The sequence below is a fragment of the Peromyscus californicus genome, unplaced genomic scaffold (genome assembly GCF_007827085.1).
Source record: "Peromyscus californicus insignis strain IS unplaced genomic scaffold, ASM782708v3 Scaffold_11__1_contigs__length_118956290, whole genome shotgun sequence".
NCBI lineage: Eukaryota > Metazoa > Chordata > Mammalia > Rodentia > Cricetidae > Peromyscus > Peromyscus californicus.
This window is the reverse complement of record NW_026294402.1, coordinates 60,226,320-60,245,152: the sequence shown is the minus strand read 5'-3', so window position 1 is coordinate 60,245,152 and position 18,833 is coordinate 60,226,320. Positions and strand designations below refer to the sequence as shown.

General features: G+C 44.9%; 2 protein-coding genes and 1 long non-coding RNA gene across 5 annotated transcripts in view; 1 reads left to right on the top strand and 2 right to left on the bottom strand.

Moving 5' to 3' along the window:
• The window catches only part of Spg21 (SPG21 abhydrolase domain containing, maspardin), a 29,515-nt gene extending 23,510 nt beyond the window's left edge, over positions 1 to 6,005 (bottom strand). Inside the window, exons 1-3 of one of the 2 annotated variants that reach the window (XM_052712501.1) lie at positions 5,589 to 5,608; positions 4,525 to 4,700; positions 1,845 to 1,931 (exon numbers count right to left, since the gene is read on the bottom strand). In XM_052712501.1, coding sequence (XP_052568461.1) covers positions 1,845 to 1,907 — 63 coding nt within the window. In that variant the 5' untranslated portion in view covers positions 1,908 to 1,931; positions 4,525 to 4,700; positions 5,589 to 5,608. Of the gene's footprint in view, positions 1 to 1,844; positions 1,932 to 4,524; positions 4,701 to 5,588; positions 5,609 to 5,880 lie in introns of those variants that run through there. The other variant, XM_052712493.1, reaches the window with a different exon arrangement.
• A 158-nt stretch (positions 6,006 to 6,163) lies between these two features.
• Positions 6,164 to 16,840, top strand: LOC128094268 (uncharacterized). Of its 2 annotated transcripts, none has more exons than XR_008212908.1 (2): positions 6,164 to 6,329; positions 15,905 to 16,840. It is a non-coding gene; the product is annotated as an uncharacterized LOC128094268 (long non-coding RNA). The 2 variants fall into 2 exon arrangements; XR_008212906.1 differs by having other exon boundaries at positions 15,817 to 16,840.
• Mtfmt (mitochondrial methionyl-tRNA formyltransferase) overlaps positions 16,527 to 18,833 on the bottom strand; it is an 18,371-nt gene continuing 16,064 nt past the window's right edge. Inside the window, 2 exon segments of the mRNA XM_052712480.1 lie at positions 16,527 to 16,894; positions 16,897 to 17,058. Coding sequence (XP_052568440.1) covers positions 16,862 to 16,894; positions 16,897 to 17,058 — 195 coding nt within the window. The 3' untranslated portion in view covers positions 16,527 to 16,861.

Here is an 18,833-nt window from a genome sequence, read left to right as displayed (position 1 = left end):
TGTTTTGAATCCTAGGTATCCTTTCCATGTGATTGTGGTTTAAAAAAGCACACAACAAAACCAATGACCTTTTCAGCCCACACAACAAATCCCAGTCTTGTAAAAATCATGTAAGACAAGCAGAGACCTCAATCTTCGAGGGCTTGGTCTCAGTAATCTAACTTGGAAGGAGAGTAACACAAATATCAGGTTCTGAAATAGTAGCTCATGCACATATATTCTGAAGCAGCATGTTCTATGAAGTGACAGAGGCATTCTGAACATAGGCCATAAATACCTAAGAGTAGTCAACTTCAACATCCTCTGAGTTCTCTGGATGGCAGTTTCAAGAGAACTTCTTCAGAACACACAGTGTCTGCTTGACAACCTTTTTTGTTTTCCAAGACAGGGTTTCTCTGTGTAGCCCTGGCTGCCCTGGAACTCTCTCTGTAGGTCAGGTTGGCCTTGAACTCAGAGATCTGCCTGCCTCTGGGATTAAAACAGTGTACCATCACTGACCGGCTCTGCTTGACAACTTAAAAACCAAAGCACTGTGAAATTTCAAGCAGATTTATCATGATAGACAATTGGGGAGAAAACTATCAATAAAAAGACTTCTAATAATATTTAGGTCAGTTTGGGTATCTTGGGGCTGGCGATCAGCTTGCTGAGGGAGTGAGTTATCAAGAGAAACTCATGGGTATTACTTGAAGGGATGGGATGAGGTAGAGGGACCCCACTTCTTCAATGATGGCAACAGTCTCTTAGAAAGCGAAAAGGGAAGGGGACTCCCTTTGTAAGAAGCCCGAGTTTGTCTAACTTTGAAGCCAGATTAATCTGATTTTCAAGCCAAAGTCTAGTAACTATGTGATCTCTTGTATGCTAAGTAACTCCATGGACCTCAGGTTTCTTGTCTGTGAAATATACACCCTAGCACCCACCTTGTCAAACTGCTGGAAGAATTAAGTAAGATAGCTGAGGAGTTTCCAGAACAGTGTCTGGCCTATCAGCAGGAAGCCTATGTCTGGGCAAAATGTAGCTCAGATTTCTCTATGAATTCAGACTTGCATGATACTTTCTTAGTTGTCTGTCTTGCTAAAATGATTATAACACATAACACAGGTGATCCTGAGACCACATTCCAAGCGAAAAGGCTCCAGAGGATGACTAGGGCTGAGTAAATATGCATCTGTGGTGTTGGGATGAGACATTTGAACACTTGGTTCCCAGTTGGGGGAACTGTTTGGGAAGGATTAGCAGGTATGGCCTTGTGAGATGTGATGTGTCACGGGGGGTGGGCTTGGAAGTTTCAAAAGATTCTCAGTGTGTCTTTCTTTACCTCAAGGTGTAAGCTGATCAGAATGTAAGTACTCAGCTACTGCTTCAGCACCATGTCTGCCTACCACACTTCCTGTCACGAGAGTCAAAAGACTCTATCCCTCTAAAACCAAAAGCCCCAAGTAAACTTTCTTTTATAAGTTGCCTTGGTAATGGTATTTTGTCATAGTAACAGGAAAGCAAGAAAGCATCACTGCACACAGAGTTCTATGAAGCTTCAGTTTCAGGAACGAAAATAGAAATGACTGTACTTACTATATAGATGTTGTTGCAAGCATTTCACTACATTATCCAAGGTTGAGTATGTAAAAGGAATTGTAAACAAGAAAATCATTACACTTGATTCTACTCCAGTCAGTCTCCAAAGCTGACTGTATGTGACAGGGAACCAGTGAACGTTACACTCTGTAACATCCAGTCACAATATTTGGCAATAACCTTCGCTCTCATATAGTACTAAGGCACAGCTTCTAAACCACACAGATATTAGCTTTTGTGACTATGAACTGCAGGAAAAGCATACTTGCCTTTTTAAGGGGAACGGTACTTCTAAACCAATTGTAATCCGGAGAGACTTTGATCTCTCCCATGATGAGCAGAAATGGAGGTGAACCCTGAAATAAAAGCAGATGACAGTTTCAAGGCAAGAATTCTCATTACATACATCTCAACTCAATGCAGAGGCTGGCCTAGCTGCATCAACAATACTTTAACCAAAGATACAGGTTGTTTACCTCATCAGTACAGACTTAAACTAGAGAAGACGACAGGGTAAATCCCTTTAGTACCTCCAAAAAGAGGAATCCCTTCTTGCAGAATTAAGGAACCAGATTGGGTACAGAATACTCTTTTCTAACCCTGTCCTGCCTGTCCCACTTAGGAGACTCCAAACTGCAATCTGGCTGATGTCTTTTGACAGCATCTTAAGAATCTATTTTAAGTGGGGTGGTGGTAGTGTATGCCTGTAATCCCAGCACTCGGAAGGCAGAGGCAGGTGGATCTCTGTGAGTTCGAGGTCAGCCTGGTCTAAAGAGCAAGTTCCAGAACAGCCAGAGCTGTTACACAGAGAAAATGTCTCAAAACAAACAAAAAGAATCCATTTTAATAAACTTCCCATCTGCCTATAGGACATTTATGATAAAGGGTTAGTAAACCTGTCACAATATGCCATGAATCGAACTTTAATTCACATGTAGTTAATACCCAATGGGGGGGGTCAAATATATCAGTCTCACTGCTTCTAAAAGGTACATAAGCTGAGATGTAACTGGGTGTGATAGAGCACTTGCCTGGCATGCACAAAATTCAATCCCCAAGTGCTGAAAAGTTACAAAAAGTCTCTGAAATACCTGTGATATAAATGCAAATGTCTGCCTTTAGTTTTGATGGCTCTGTGACCTCTGTGCTCCTTTGCTCTCTGTGGGCTTCATCTTTGTTTCCCTAGAGTTTGGAATGGTTTGGCAGTCAGCCTGCCTCATCTGCTGACTAAGGGATGACTGAGTCCTAAAGAGACTGACCTAGGCCCTCCGAGAACCTTTCCTGCTCCTGTTACCGCCAGGCTGGGAACTGGGTATCCTTTGCTCAACCGTGTAATGCCTAATGTCGTAACATGAACCTGAACCCACCTACCTGGAAAGATGGTATCCCCTGCGTCGAGGGCAGAACTAGGGTTCCTAGCAGGGTTGAGGTGAGAGTCCAGGACTCAAGTCTAGGCTGACTTTGAATTTCCATTTTAGAAAAAGCTCTCTGGACTGGCAAGGGGCAGAGGATTCTAAACTCAACAGAACACTGCCTCATTATTTGGCCCTCTCTGAGGGACACAACACTGGACTGCTACCTTGGAGAATCACTAACCTGAACTAGGAGACAGTAAATGTAGACAGTCCAATATTAAACTCTAATTACAGTACTGATAGAATAACGGTCTCTTATCTCAAAGCAAAGGAGATACTTTAAGAGAGGGTTGTTAAAATTGTAATTTGTTTTGTTTTGTTTTGTTTTTTTTTGAGAAAGGGTTTTACTGCGTAGCCCAGCTGTCCTGGAACTCACTCTGTAGACCAGACTGCCCTCGAACTCACAGAGATCCACCTGCCTCTGCCTTCGGAGTGCTGGGATTAAAGACGTGTAAATTAAAATTGTAAATTGTTTTAAAGCACAAAATAAATCACCACCAATCTTATGCTGAAACCAATATGCACAGATTTGGTTATTAACACTAAAACAAAGAACACAATCCTTTACAAAATCCATTTCATCTTAAATATTAACATGTTTTAAAAATATCTAAGCTCTTTAAACTATTTTTGTAGCATAACTTTCACTACTTTTAAAAATTCTTATTAGTTGATAGTTTCATGCATTTATGTAATGAATTTTAGTCAATTTACCTCTCCTGTCTTCCTTAAGCTATTAATTTTTAAATGAAAGCAACTAGCAGCACATAGTTAATTCTGGAATATTTTATACAGACTTGAAATACCACCATACATAGCATTTATGTACTACCAACTGGAGACAATTTCTAGAAATACTTTCTGCAGGAGGGAATATTAAAAATATGTGAAGCAGCCAGGTATGATAGCACACATCTTTAATCCCAGCACTCAGGAGAAAGACAGATCTCTGTGAGTTCAAGGCCATCCTGGTGTACATAGTGAGTGAGTTCCAAGCCAGCCAGGGCTATACAAGTGATAGGTGAGACCTTGTCTCAAAACAAACACACAAAACCAAAACATCAATCAGTTTGCTAAAGTTTACTTCTAGAATCAACCAACTTACAATAAAAATTATTCCTAGTTTTGGAATCAGCTGCAATTCACAAACCAAACTACAGCGCGCACACACACACACACACACACACACACACACACACACACACACACACACAGAGGCAGGCACACAAGGGCACTGAGTTACCCGCTTCTTTCCCACAGCAATGGGCAGAAGGGTAGTCCTTACCAAAAGCCTTCAGTATAATTCACAACCACCTCAGTACTGCAACTCGTTACAACTAGAGATTTTACCCAGCTGCGAGTCCACTTCTGTAAAGACAAGTGATCCTAACACTTGTGCTAGTTCGGCAGTAAGGAAAGGCGAGATGGATACCAAATGCTGCATGTGACCAGCTGACGGCTATCAGGGGAAAAAAAAAATCTGCTGCAAAGGGAAAGCAGCTGTAGCAGTATGAAAAGGAAAGTTTGTTCTCACTCTTTCATCCACTTAAGTCGGATGCTTTTCGAAGTCACAAGAGAAACATTGTGTCCATGGCCCATAAGGTTAGCTGAGATCGTGACCAAACTGCTCAGGATGAAGAAAGAACGTGGGCGGTGAGCTCAGGACAGACTTGACTCAGTTCTTCACAAAAACAAAAGCACTGGTTCAGGCTGGGGAGCAAAGGGCCAGAGATAAGCTTTAATCGTGATTAAGGAAACCCCTCCTCCAGGATGCTGAGGACACCTGGTCCTTTCTGGACTTTTGTTGCCGGACAAGAAATCTGCTAGTTATGAGCATGCACTTGTCCTTCAGGGTTTCAGTAGAACCTGCCCTTTACAGCTGAGGAAATCACCTTTACAAATGTCTAACTCACATGGCCAGTCACATATTGCTGGTCCTTTGTCTCAGTCGATAGCGGACTTACATAGGGGCAATCTGTGATTGTTATTACAACCAATAAAGTATTGGAACTTGGGAGCTAGTGACACAACGATTCTCGGTGCTGGGGATTGAACCTGTGGCCTCGGGAATGCTAAGCATGAGTTTTTGCCACTAAACTACACCCAAAGCCCTGAAGATCTGCACCCCTCACCACACCCGTATGTATTAAATAGCTACCTTTCGGGGGCGATTTCATCAGGGAAGATTTATCCCTCTTTCTCCAGGAACCTATCCACATCTCTAAATGTCACGGCAGGAGAAGCGGCCTGCATGACATCTTTTGACACCTCAAGTTCCTGTTGTAAAAAGCCTTTTGAAAACTCAGACATAGCTATTAGATGACTTCCCAGTCTGTAGAATCCTTGCACCAAGAGGAGATGGAGAACTGCAGATAAAGACAAAGCCAACTGCCTCAGCGCCCAACTTCTAACTCCCTGGGAGAAGAGGAGAAATGAGACACTCCAGCCCTGCGACGTTCCTCATGACTCATTAACAAGCCCCACACTGGGTCGAAGGCAGGATCTCCAGAACAATTAGCCTCTACTCGCAGTCCTTAAAAGTTTACGGAAACCAAATGTTCCTGAGCTTCTGCCCCACGGCCCCAGGTTGGGTGGTACCAGAAAATGAGGACGTCCGATGAAGGCTTTTGTGCACCAACCCCAGAGGGGCCGCCCTGAGTCCTTCGCCATAGCCACACAATAATGGGCTCCAAGGCACACCGACCATCCGCCAAGGATCGAGGCTGGGCCTCAGACACAGACACACACGGATGTGGATCACGTGCATGGTCACAAGGACCGGCCCACTCGTGGACTACGCTCACAAGTCACGCATGCTCGATACACACCCACCTACAACCCTACAGGCACCACACACCCACACTCCGGCTTTCCAAGGCCTGCCCCTCACCTGCCGTGGCCACCCCCGCGTCCCTTTCTCTCCAGCCCAAATGGCTCTTCGCCCCGGTTCGGGCGCTGCGGAGGCAGGCGGCGGGGCGCGGGTGGGCCGGGCGGCTGCAGAGCCGAGGCTCCGCGGGCGCAGCAGGCAGAGGGGGCGCGCGGCCGAGCAGCCAGAGGCCACCGCCTCCCAGGTCTGAAACCCTTAGCTCCCTGGGCGCGCCTCCCGCTTCCGGGTTCTGAGGGGGCGGGGCCGGACGGCGAGGAAGGGGCGGGGAAAAAAAAAATCTGGCGGTAACTATGACGACGGGGCTGGCGTGGAGCCCCGGATGGGAGCCTCGGTGCGCGCCGAATGCAATTGGTTTGGAGGGATGCGGAGGCTGGCGTTGGGCAAGGGTCGATCCGAGGTCACCTGTCTGACATGAGCACCAGGAGGAAGCTATGGCAGTGGAAGTCTGGGCGGTAGGCTCCGGGGACCTGCTTCTACCTTCAGTTTTCGGGTGTCTTCATGCTTTGGGGACACCTTTGGGTTCTGGCTTTGGTGAATAGCGTTTGATATATTCTTTGTTTGGTTTGTTTTTTCTTTGTTTTTGTTTTTGTTTTTCGAGCCAGGGTTTCTCTATGTAACAGCTCTGGCTGTCCTGGATCTCGCTTTATAGACCAGGTTGGCCTCGAACTCACAGAGATCCGCCTGCCTCTGACCCCCCCACCCCCGCCCCCGTGCATGCACCACCACCACCCGGCTATATATCCTTTTCTTTTTTAATTAGTATATATCAATTAATTCATAACAGTGACTTCATTAGGACATTTTCATACCTATTTAAAGTATTTTGATCATCACCCTGTTAGTCTGTCTCCCTTTCATGCTCCCATCTCCTTCCTCTTCTCAACTACGTACTTTTTCTCAGTAAGACTGTTTTTACCTTTGTACAGTTACAGAGCCCCCCGCTCGGATCTCCTTTCGAAGCCCTGTCTCATTTTGAGGCTTTTTTCTGATGTTGTGGGGAACATACTCAACACTAGGCTTCCCCCAGAGACAGATCCTCTTCTGTAAGGCACATTCTAATCATTGTTATTACAAAAGATGTTGCAGACGTCGTGATTCCTTTCTTTCTTTTTTTCTTGTTTAAATATATTTTATTTTGTTTTTATGTTCATTTGTGTTTTTGCCATGGGTGTCGGGGTCCCCTGAAACTGGAGTTTCAGACAGGTGTGAGCGGCCATGTGGGTGCTGGGAATTGATCTCAGGTCCTCTGAAAAAGAGTCAGCATTCTTAACCCCTGAGCCATCTCTCCAGCTCCCCCTCCCCGCCTTTTTGAGACAGGATTTCTCTGTGTAGCTTTGGAGCCTTTCCTGGAACTCACTCTGTAACCCAGTTTGGCCTCAAACTCACAGAGATCCGCCTGCCTCTGTCTCCGGAGTGCTGGGATTAAAGACCTGCGCCACTGCCGCCCGGCATCATGACTCCTTTCAATAAATACAGTTTTGCTCTGAAATAATGTATGATCATATTGAATGACCTGTAAATCTTGTTTGAAAATTTGTAAGAATCCTAAAGCAAGATCCTAATGTTTTAGGGAGAACTTAAATGTATTTTTATTATTTTTTTTAATTGTGTTGGGGGGGGAAGAGTATGTGGTCCACACAAAGTGTAGTGTGTAAGGAGGGCGGAGGAGGGTAGAAGAGGGTATTGGATCCCCAAGAGCTGGTATTACAGGCATTTGTGAGCTGCTCAACATGGGTGCAAGAGCAATATGCACTCTTAAACCTCTGAGCCATCTCTCAGCTTCTAGATTTTCCTCCCCCTCCTGTGTGTGTGTGTGTGTGTGTGTGTGTGTGTGTGTGTGTGTTGGTGCCTGCAGAGGCCAGAAGAGGGGCTTTGGATCCCCTGGAGCTGGAATTGCAGATGGTTGTGAGCAGCCTGACTTGAGTACTGGAAACTCAACTTTGGTTCTCTGGAAGAGCAGCAAGTGTGTTAACTATTGAACCATCTCTCCAGTTCTAGAGAACACTTATAGCCTGTTAATAGGGCCTGTGAACTTTGCACTTACTCAGACAACTGTTTTGAAATTAATATCAAGGTAGATGCCAAGTAAACTACACCCTTAGTCATGATTGGCTAGGTGTGTTAGTGTTCACCTTGAACCCAGCACTCAGTAGGCAGAGGCAGGTGGATCTTTCTGAGTTCAAGGCCAACCACTGATCTATGATTCACAAGTCTTAGGTTCTAGTCTAGGACTTAGATAAATCCCATACACATTTCTCCCAAAGCATAGTGATGTCTCAGCCCTCAAAAGGCTAAGGCAAAATGATCTCAAATTCAAGTTTTAGTGATTCTGTATCTCAAAGCTAACTGAATTGCTCAAAATTATAGCAAAAAGTGGAAGATACAGAATCTGAAACCAAGTTCCACCAGCTCTCAAAACTGAGAGCTCTTCACCAAACACATGGCAGGTAGGCTTTGTTACATATATAATTTTATTACAATATAAAAGATCTAAAATAATGTGTTGTGTCCCTCAGGGTTATTTGTGTCCTCAGTTGTTCTCTGACACATGGCAAGCACACTGTCCAGTCCTTGACTCCAACACAGAGCATTTAACATCGGTGTGTCCAGCTGTCTGGTAATGCACAACTGTAGGCAGCAGACTTCTGAGCCAGGCAAGCCATAGAGCCGGCAGACCTGGTGGGCAGAGTGCTAAGAGTTTGCAGCTGTCCTGAGCGGCATGTGCCGGATGTTCCCACAACATCTGCGCCTGTGTGAGGCTCTCACTGGAAAGTTGGAATGTTCACAAAATAGGCTGTGAATACCAAGCAAAGCAAACAGAGGGCCAAGTGGCTTGTGAAACTGTCCCAAACTTTTGGTGGGTGGAATGAGAATGGGGTGTGTGTCTTAAGACAGAGTTTTATTCTGTAGCCCTGGTGGGCCTGGAACTCAATATAAGGACCAGGTGTAACTAGCTCCCAGACCTTAGCACAACTGACTCCATGATGGACATGCCATTCAGTCTGTAAAACTCGGCATGTACATAGTACCACCTGCTAAAAACTAAAACAAAGACCTAATCCATCAAAGTCCATAGTTCTGGGAACGTCTCTAAATGTACTAACCTTGATTTTTGGCTTCTGTAGTTCTGCTTCTGTCTAACTGTTCTTGTTAACTGAAGTATGTCAACCAAGGACATGGGTTTTGTGCTTAAAAGCTCACCCTGAGAAAGGCTTGGGAAACTCTGGGATCCTGAACACTCAGTGTAGTCAACTGGCCAGCTATCTATTGGCTTAAACACATGTCCAAGCATCTTCTCTAGTGAATACCCCCACAACACAGGTTTGCCTCAAACTCATAGTGATCCTCCTGCTTCTGCCTTCTGAATGCTGGGATTACAGGTGTGTGCTGTCACACTGGACTTGTTTCTCTTTGGACAAGATAACATTTGCTTTAAATCATATAAAACAATTCTAGATATAGCTAGGCATGTCTGAGAAAGATATACATCAAAGGGCTGAAGGGATTGCTCAGTGGTTAAGAGCCATTGCTACTCTTGCAGAGGACCTAAGCTCATTTCCCAGCACCCTTATCAGGTAGCTCACAACTGCCTACAGGGTTTCTCTGTGTAGCCCTAGCTGTCCTAGAACTTACTCCACAGATCGGGCTGGCCTCCAACTCAGAGATCTACCTGCCTCTCCCCCCCACACACACACCTCAAGTGCTGGGATTAAAAGCATGCACCACCACTCCCTGGCAATTTTTTCAAATGATTTTATTTTTATTTTATGTGCATTGGTGGTGTTTTGCCTGCATGTATTGTCTGTGTGAAGGTGTCCTGTCTTCTGGAACTGGAGTTACAGACAGTTGTGAGCTGCCATGTGGGTACTGGGATTGAACCCGGGTCCTCTAGATGAGCATCTCTCCAGCCCCTTCCTGGCGATTTTTTAAAGATATACATGAAATAATGTAATTGTTAGACCTGCAGAGGAATTGAGGATGAATGAAAGTTTTTACTGTAGATTTAGTGTATAAGTTTATATAGAAACCTCCTCATGAGGTTGGAGATGGCTCAGTAGTTAAGAATACTGGCTGCTCTTTCAGAGGACTAGGTTCAACTCCCAGCACCTACATTATGGCTCACAACCACCTTTACCTCCAGTTCCAAGGGATCTGATATCCTCTCCTGGCCTCTGTTGGCACGGCATGGTTGTGGTGCACATACATCACTAAGGCACACACATACACATAACATTAAAAAATAAAAATTCTATTTATATATTAACATAATTAAAACAACTATATTAAGAACTATAGTCTGCTCTAAATCCTTCCATAGCTCCCTTTCATATCTAATATGAAGCCTTGAGCAGGTCTGGCTCTCCAGTCAGCTCTCTGTGAGCCCAATGTGGTATAGCCATAGCAGCTACCTGAAGGGCTCTTCCCCTCCATCACCTGGTAATGTCTTAGTACTTTTGGCCTTTGTATATAATATACTTGGCCTTCGACCCAGGCTGGCTCCCTTTATTGCACCCCTTTGAGTATCCTCAGAAACCATGGATTTGTGAAGAAGTGACTGGATTTCTTTTTTTTTCTTTCTTTTTCTTTTCTTTTTTAATACTAAGTCTTGTAATACCGTCTTTTTGTTGTTGTGAGACAGGATCTCACATCATAGCCCAGGCTGGTCTTGAATTCAAATGTGGGCTCTTCCTGCTATAGCCTCCTGAGTGCTGGATTTACCAGAACATGCCATCACACCCAGCTTGAATACTATCGTGTGTGTGTGTGTGTGTGTGTGTGTGTGTGTGTGTGTGTGTGTGTGTGTGTGCTTAGGGACCAAATCCAGGGCCTCCAGCATGCTAGGCAAAGTACTTTTCCACTAACTAGACCGATTACCCCAAATAGTGTTTTAACTTATTTTTTTTTTTTTTTGGTCCTGGGAATAAAATCAGATCTCACACAGAAAAAATAAGCACTCTACAATGGAGTTACACTCTGCTGCCCCCTCAAGTCCTATTATTCTTTGTGTATTTGTGTGTGCATACATGTAGGTATGTGTGCATGTTTGTAGTGTGCATGAATGTATGCATGTGGAGGCTTAGAGGTCAAACTCAGGAGTCATTCCTCAGGCGCTATCTACCTTGGTTTGTTTCATTTTGTTTTGGGTGTGTGTGTGTGTGTGTGTGTGTGTGTGTGTGTGTGTGTGTGTGTGTACACGGAGGTCAGCTGAAGATATCAGATACTGTGTTAGTTGTATATTAACTTTACACAAGCTAGAGTCACGTGAAGAGAACTCCTCTATTGAAAAATTAGTTTCATAAGATCAGGCTGTTGGCAAGCCTGCCTGTAGGACATTTTCTTAATTAGGGATAGATGTGGGAAGGCCCAGGCCATTGTGGGTGGTGCCATCCCTAGGCTGCTGTTGTGGGTTGTATAAAAAGGCAGGCTGAGCCAGTCAGAAGAGGTAAGCCTGTAAGCTGCTGTTCTCCGTGGCCTCTGCAGCAGCTCCGCCTCCAGGTTACTGAACCTGAAAGCCTTTGGTGAACTGTGATATGGAAGAGTAAGTGAAAATAAACCCTTTCCTCCCCAAGTTGCTTTTGGTCATGTTTTGTCAGAGCAGAAACCCTAACTAAGACAAGTATCTTCTTCCATTCCTGTCTTATTCCTTTGAGACAGGGACTCTCATTGAACCAGAAGCTTGTGGTTTCAGGTAGGAAAGCTGGCCTGTAAGCCCCTGGAATCTGCCTATCTCAGCCACAACACTGGGGTTACAGACACCCATGGCCATGCCTAGCTTTTATGTGGATGCTAGAGATTGGAACTCAGGTCTTCATGTGTGGCAAACATTCTTTTTTGTGTGTGACAGGGTCTCATTATATACTCCTGGCTGGCCTGGAACTCAGAGATCCACCTGCCTTTGCCTCTTGAGTGATGATATTAAAGGCATGTACCACCACATCTGGCTCATAGAAAACACTTTTACCCAAGGAGCCATTTCTCCAGCCCTCACATTATTATTATTATTATTATTATTATTATTATTATTATTATTATTATTGTAGCTAGTGTTTTCCTGCCTGGCCCACAGTCAGGACAAATCTCTCTCACCCGCCAGTCCCAAGCCGCTCAAACCCGACCAAGTAAACACAGAGACTTATATTGGTTACAAACTGTATGGCCGTGACAGGCTTCTTGCTAACTGTTTTTACAGCTTAAATTAATCCATTTCTATTAATCTATACCTTGCCACGTGGCTTGTGGCTTACCGGTACTTTACACCTTCCTTGTCCTGATGGCGGCTGGCAGTGTCTCCCCCTCCAGCTTCCTGTTCTCTCAATTTTCCTCTGTTAGTCCCGCCTATACTTCCTGCCTGGCCACTGCCAATCAGTGATTTATTCATTGACCAATCAGCAACACATTTGACATACAGACCATCCCACAGCATATTATTATTATTATTATTATTATTATTATTTTGGTTTTTCTGAGACAGGGTTTCTCTGTGTAGCTTTGTGCCTTTCCTGGAATTCGCTCTGTAGCCCAGGCTGACCTAGAGAAGTCACAGAGATCCACTAGTCTCTGCCTCCCGAGTGCTGGGATTAAAGGCGTGCGCCACCACTGCCCGGCTACCTTATTTTTTAAAGAGTCTTATTTTAAAGTATGTATATGTGCTTGTGTGGGTATGTGCACATGAGTGCAGGTACCCTCAGAGATCTAAGATGTCCAATCCCCCTTAGAGTTGGAGTTAAAGGCAGTTGTGAGCCACCTAGTATGGGTTCTGGAAACAAACTCAGGTCTTCTGTAAGAGCTCTTAACCACTGAGCCATCCCTCCAGCTTCTCCCACCCCCACCACCTTGTTTTAAGACAGTCTCCTTTCACTGGAACCTGGGACTTGCTGATTAGACTAGGCTGGCTTGATAGCACCTAAATGACCCAGTTTCTTCTCCCCAGCACTAGGATCATTTTAGAAGGGTACAGGGATCAAATTCAGATAATACTTGTGGAGCAGGCACTTAACTAAGTCCTTTCTCTAGCCTATCATTCATTGTTTTTAGATTTATTTTTTCATTTTTCTTTTCCTTTTTTTTTTTTTTTGGTTTTTCGGGACAGGGTTTCGCTGTATAGCTTTGGGGTCTGTCCTGGATCTTGCTCTATAGACCAGGCTGGCCTTGAACTCACAGAGATCCACCTGCCTCTGCCTCCCAAGTGCTGGGATTAAAGGCATGCATCACTACCGCCTGGCTGTTTTGGGGGGTTTTGTTATGCCTTTGAGACAGTGTCTCATGAGGCTTTAAAACTCACTGTGTAGATCAGGCTCTGGCCTTGAATTCAAAAAGATCCCCCTGCTTCTGCCTCCCAAGTGCTGGGATTAAAGGCATGCACCACCATGCCTGGCTCGAGATTTATTTTATTCTTAATTATGTGTATGTGCATGTCTGTATATATGTACGCATGTGCAGGTGCACAAGGAGTCCAGAAGAGGGCACCGAATCCCCTGGAGCTGAAGTTATAGGAAGCTGTAAAGCTGCCCAGCATGGATGCTGGGAACTCAACTCAGGTCCTCTGTAAGAACAGCAAGCGCTCTTAACCCAAGCCATCTCTCCAGGCCTCCTATCACTAACTTCTAACAATTAAAGTCCCTAAGGCAAAGTATCTATCTTCTCTATGATCTCACTAATGATTCAACAATACAAAGAGCAGTGTTAAGGCCGGCAAGATATTCTAGAAAGCAGTAAATGTCAGAGGTTTTAAAACAGTGATCATATAGAAACTAAATGCTTTTTGAAACTGTCTAGTACCAAAGTCCAGCACATTAAGTTCTCCAACCAAGAATAAAACTCACAGTCAGATGGCTCTGTGGTTAAAGGCACTCTGCCACCAAGCCTAATGATCTGAGTTCAATCCCAGAACTCACATGGAAGGAGAGAACCAAGTCCTGAAAATTGTCCTCTGACCTCCACATGTACACAGTGGCACACACAAACACAAAATAAATGTTACATTATTTTTAGGTCACTCGCAAATGGACAAATGGTAATGAATAGATTAAATCCATGGAAAGGAGCCCAATTACCAGAGCTATTTAATATTCTGGAGAAATGATGGACAATTCTGTTCTGCAGGACTACTGTGAAGGCAAAGAGTTCAGGCCATTAGACAGCTGGCTGGCACTTAACAAGCACTAAGTTATACTAAATATATTGAATGACAAAGACGACCCAGGAGCCAGGCTCTGAGCTGGGTGCATCACACATGTGTTCTGTGCCTCCTGACAATCTGTACAAAGCAGCACAGCTGCCATTTCACAGCATGAGACAGATTCAGAGAGGGTAGAGAGCAGCTTAGGTTTACAGTTAGTGTAGGGCCAGGGCCAAAGCGAGGTTTGCTGATTCCAAGTTTCTGCCACTCAAAATTATGTCTGCACATGGCAATTGTTTGATGGATATAAAATACAGTGAAAGCATATTGTATTTCCCTAAATACAAAGTATAAAAGCAGAAGTAATCTTCCAACAGCTGTTCTTTCAAGGGCTGGATTTTGTGCTCAGAAACATTTGTCTCCCAAACCAAGTAAAAAGTCCTTAAAAAAAAAAAAAAATCTAGGGCTGGCAAGATGCTCAGTAGACAGACACTTACCAGCAAGCCTGGCAACCAGGACCTACATGGTGGAAGCAGAAAACTGACCTCTACATACCTCTCCCTCCCGCCACGTAGATAAATTTAACAAATTAAAAAAAAAATCTATGGCCTTGGGTTCTGATCTTCACAACACAGCAATGCCTGAACTCGGTCCTTCATCTTTGAGATGAAATTCTGAGTTACACAGATCTTTTCTCACTCTAAAACCATTTCACCCTGTTGGTGTAAAGGGTCCCCACAGCTGTGGTGGCCCCCAGTGGAAAATACTGTAGGTCTAACAGTGGGAAACAGCAGTACCAGAGTGCTGTATGTAGTAAAGTTCTGCAGAGAAACAGAACAGATTTATAATGAGTTGGTTCACATGGTTATGAAGGCCAGTAAGTCCCCAGATCTGCAGTCTGCCAGCCAACTAGAGGGCCACTGGTTTACAACTCCTGTCAAAGGTCAACAAGGTTAAGTCTCAAAAGAGCAAAAGTTTCCACTCAAGTGTAAAGTCTACTGTACTCTCTTAGCTCTTCCTTCCTTCCTTCCTTCCTTCCTTCCTCCCTCCTGCCTTTTTTTTTTTTTTTTTTTTTTTTTCAAGACAGGGTTTCTCTGTGTAGCTTTACGCCTTTCCTGGATCTCGCTCTGTAGACCAGGCTGGCCTCGAACTCACAGAGTTCTTGGCTCTGCCTCCCAAGTGCTGGGATTAAAGGCGTGCGCCACCACCGCCCGGCTCCTTCCTTCCTTCTTAAGACAGGGTCTCTTGGTGAACCTGGAGCTCACTGAACTAGACAGGCTGGCCAGTGAGTCACTGGGGTCCACCTGTCTCTGCTGCCCTCGTACTGAGGTTACAGAAGCGTGCCACCAGGTCCAGCTTTTATATGGGAGCAGGGGATCCAAACTCAGGCTCTTACGCTTTTGCAGTAGGCACTGTACCCCCAAGCTATCACCCCAGCCCAACCTTTAGTATTTAACTGACTGGATAAGGCTCACTCACATTAGAAAGGCAGTCTGCTTTACTCAGTTTACCCACTAAAATGCTGTTAACCTCACCCAGAGACACCTTCAGACATACCCAGAGTGTCTGACCAAGATAAGGGCACTCTGTGGTGTAGTCAACTTGAGAGGTAACAGCAAAAGGTACCAATTATTAAATATCCAGTGTGTGCCAGGTGCTTCCCTGGGCATTTCCCGTGTAATACCATTCTGCAAGGCAGGCATTTATTACCCATGATATTAAACTGAGAAATCAGGGCTTTAAAGATTCAGGTAACTTGTCCCTAGTCACTCAACTAGACACTAGCAATAGAGTTCTTTTCCATTTGCTTTTGTTTTTAGACAAGTTCTCATATATCTCAAGCAGGCCTCAAATGTGCTCTGTAGTGATGGCTTTGAATTTCTGATCCTCCTGCCTCCGTCTTCCAAGTACTGGGATTACGGACGCGCACCACCATGCCCCATTTGTGTGATGCTGGAGATGGAGCCAGCACTGTGTACATAGGAAGATAAGAAGATAGGAAGAATTCTACCAACTGAGCTACATTCCAAGCCTGAGTTCAGTTTGAAGTCTGAGGTAAAGTGAACTTTTTTCCAGCAATGATAAAAATCCAAAGAGGAATATCTTGCGGAACTTGCTATATAGCCAAGGATGACTTTGAACTTCTGATCCCCCTGCTTCCACTTCTGAGTGCTTGGACTACAGGTGTGCACCACTAAGTGGTTTCTGTGGTGCTGGGGATCAAACCGAGAACTTCACACAGGCTAAGCAGGCACTTTACTTAGCTTCCTCCAGTCCTTAGACACAGCATTTGTTAGTTTTGTTCTGAGTTTAGGATTTCTCTGTGTAACTAAGGCTGTTCTGGAACTCACTCTGTAGACTAGGCTGGCCTCAAACTCACAGAGATCCACCTGCCTCTGCCTCCTGAGTGCTGGGATTGAAGGCGTGTGCCACCACTGCTGGCTACATGCACCATTTTTGAAACAACCTTTTAGAATATATACATACCATTTAGTGCCTTGCTCTTCAAAAGACACAATCTCCTTTAAACTGAACATTATAAATACAAAATTTTATTAAACTTCTTTTGTTATTCACAAAGGCTGCTTGTACTGTTACACACAGCAAATGGAGAGCTCAAGACTTCCACCGTCTTGACAACCACTTTCCTTCCCTCCAACGGCGTCCACCGTCTTGACCATTTTCCTTCCCTCCAACGGCGTCCACCGTCTTGACAACCATTTTCCTTCCCTCCAACGGCGTCCACCGTCTTGACAACCATTTTCTCTTTCTCCAACGGTGTTAACTTTCAAAGTCAGTTGCTTGTAAATAAAGCTTTTAATAAATTACAAGTGTGTAATAGGTCCTTGTCTGTCTTCTTCCTAGCTACTTAATGCACTGTTGCATAGCAACAACTTGGTTTTCTGATGCATCTTTGTTGGAAGTCTGAGAGTCTGAAATCTGCACTGGCTTGGGTGAGTGTGGGGATTCTTCTGGTACCACGCATGCAAATATCCATTGTAGAAATCAGTAGCTGTCAGTGTTTTCTTAAGCATTACTGATCGAACACCAATCCAGCCATCCTAAAGGACAAAGGACAGACAGTGACTAGACAATGAAATAAACTGTACTTTACAAAATGTGCCAGGCATGGTGCCATAGCCTTTAATCCCAGCACTGGGGAGACAGGTAGGCCAGGAGATCTCTGAGTTCGAGGCCAGCCAGGGCTACATAGTGAGACCTCATCTTAAAACAAAACAACCCCCCCAAAATGTAATGCTTTCACTAAACGCACAGAACTTTGTGCTAAATGACACGTAATGCCTTGTCTCTAAAGTTCTTCACAAAGGAAGAATAACAACTGCCCTGACCTATTTCAACATAGGATAGAATAACAAGTTCTATTTGCAAAGTGCTTTAGTTTTCTGAGTAGGTCCACATATCTTACTGTGAATAGTTATCAAATCATAGCAAATCAAACCCGAGAGTTGGCTCAACAGTTAAGAGTGTGCACTGCTCTTCCAGAGGACCAAGTCTGATTCTCAGCACCCATTATCAGGTAGCTCACTGCCTGTAATTGCCTGTAACTCCAGCTCTAGGGGCGGGGTGTGTGTGGGGGTGGGGGGTGGCGGCTCGTGAAATTTAACACCTCTGGCCTCTGTGGGCACCTGCATTCACAAGCACTCAGAATCTTATAAAGAAAACTAATGCCTGCAGCTGGTGGGTGATTTGTCCAAGGTAACACAATGGTAACAGCCAAATTTACATGTTCCCCAGTCACAGCTGCTCCTGTGAGAGGCAAGTCTGTACACAGAAGATGCATATACACAGAATCAGATCAAGGGAGGTCACGTGATGTGCTTCAGAATCAATCGAGAGCTGAGCAGTGGCCGAGGGGCTCTGCACCTATCACCTGTGTTGGTAGATCAGTCTATCACACACTTTAAAACATGCTTTGTGAGTATGCAGAATCTAATATAACTACCGCAAGAGAGAAAATACTCAGGAAACGGAAGAAATGTGGAACACCTCTCAGAAACATGCCACAGCTTTGTCAAACAATGGTCCCAGTCATTAAAGAAATCCACTAGAGCAGCCAGGTGTGACAGTGCACGCCTTTAGTCCCAGCACTGGAGGCAGGGGCAGGCGGATCTCTGAGGTTGGGGCCAGCCTGGTCTACAGAGTGAGTTCCAGGACAGCCAGAGCTACACGGAGAAACCCTGTCCTGAAAACCAAACAAAAAAATCAAATAAAAACCCACTAGGTAGCCCAGGATGACCTGGGACTCACTATGTTTCTCAGGTAATCCTCCTGCCTCAGCTTCCAGAGTGCTAGCTACACCATGTTCTCAGTCACTTTAAACTTTTTTTTTTTTTTTGGTTTTTCGAGACAGGGTTTCTCTGTGTAGCTTTGCGCCTTTCCTGGAACTCGCTTTGGAGACCAGGCTGGCCTCGAACTCACAGAGATCTGCCTGGCTCTGCCTCCCGAGTGCTGGGATTAAAGGCGTGCGCCACCACCGCCCGGCTCACTTTAAACTTTTGAAAGAAGTATTATTATTACTGGGTATGAGTGCACGATGGGGGGGACACATGCAGAGGTCACAGGTCAACTCTGCTCTCTCCCTCTGTGAGACGTATGAGGATTGAACTTAGGTCATCAGGCTCATGTGTCAAGAGCCTTTACCTGCTGAGCCATCTTGACAGGCCTCTCCAGCCACTTTAGATCATTCAAAACCTCAGGCGAAGGAAAAGGCTCGGTGGATAAAGCATCTGCCATGCAAACATGAGGACCGAAGTTTCGGTCCCCAGAACATACATAACAGCTGTGGCGGCGGCGGCGGAGGGAGGGAGGCAGACAG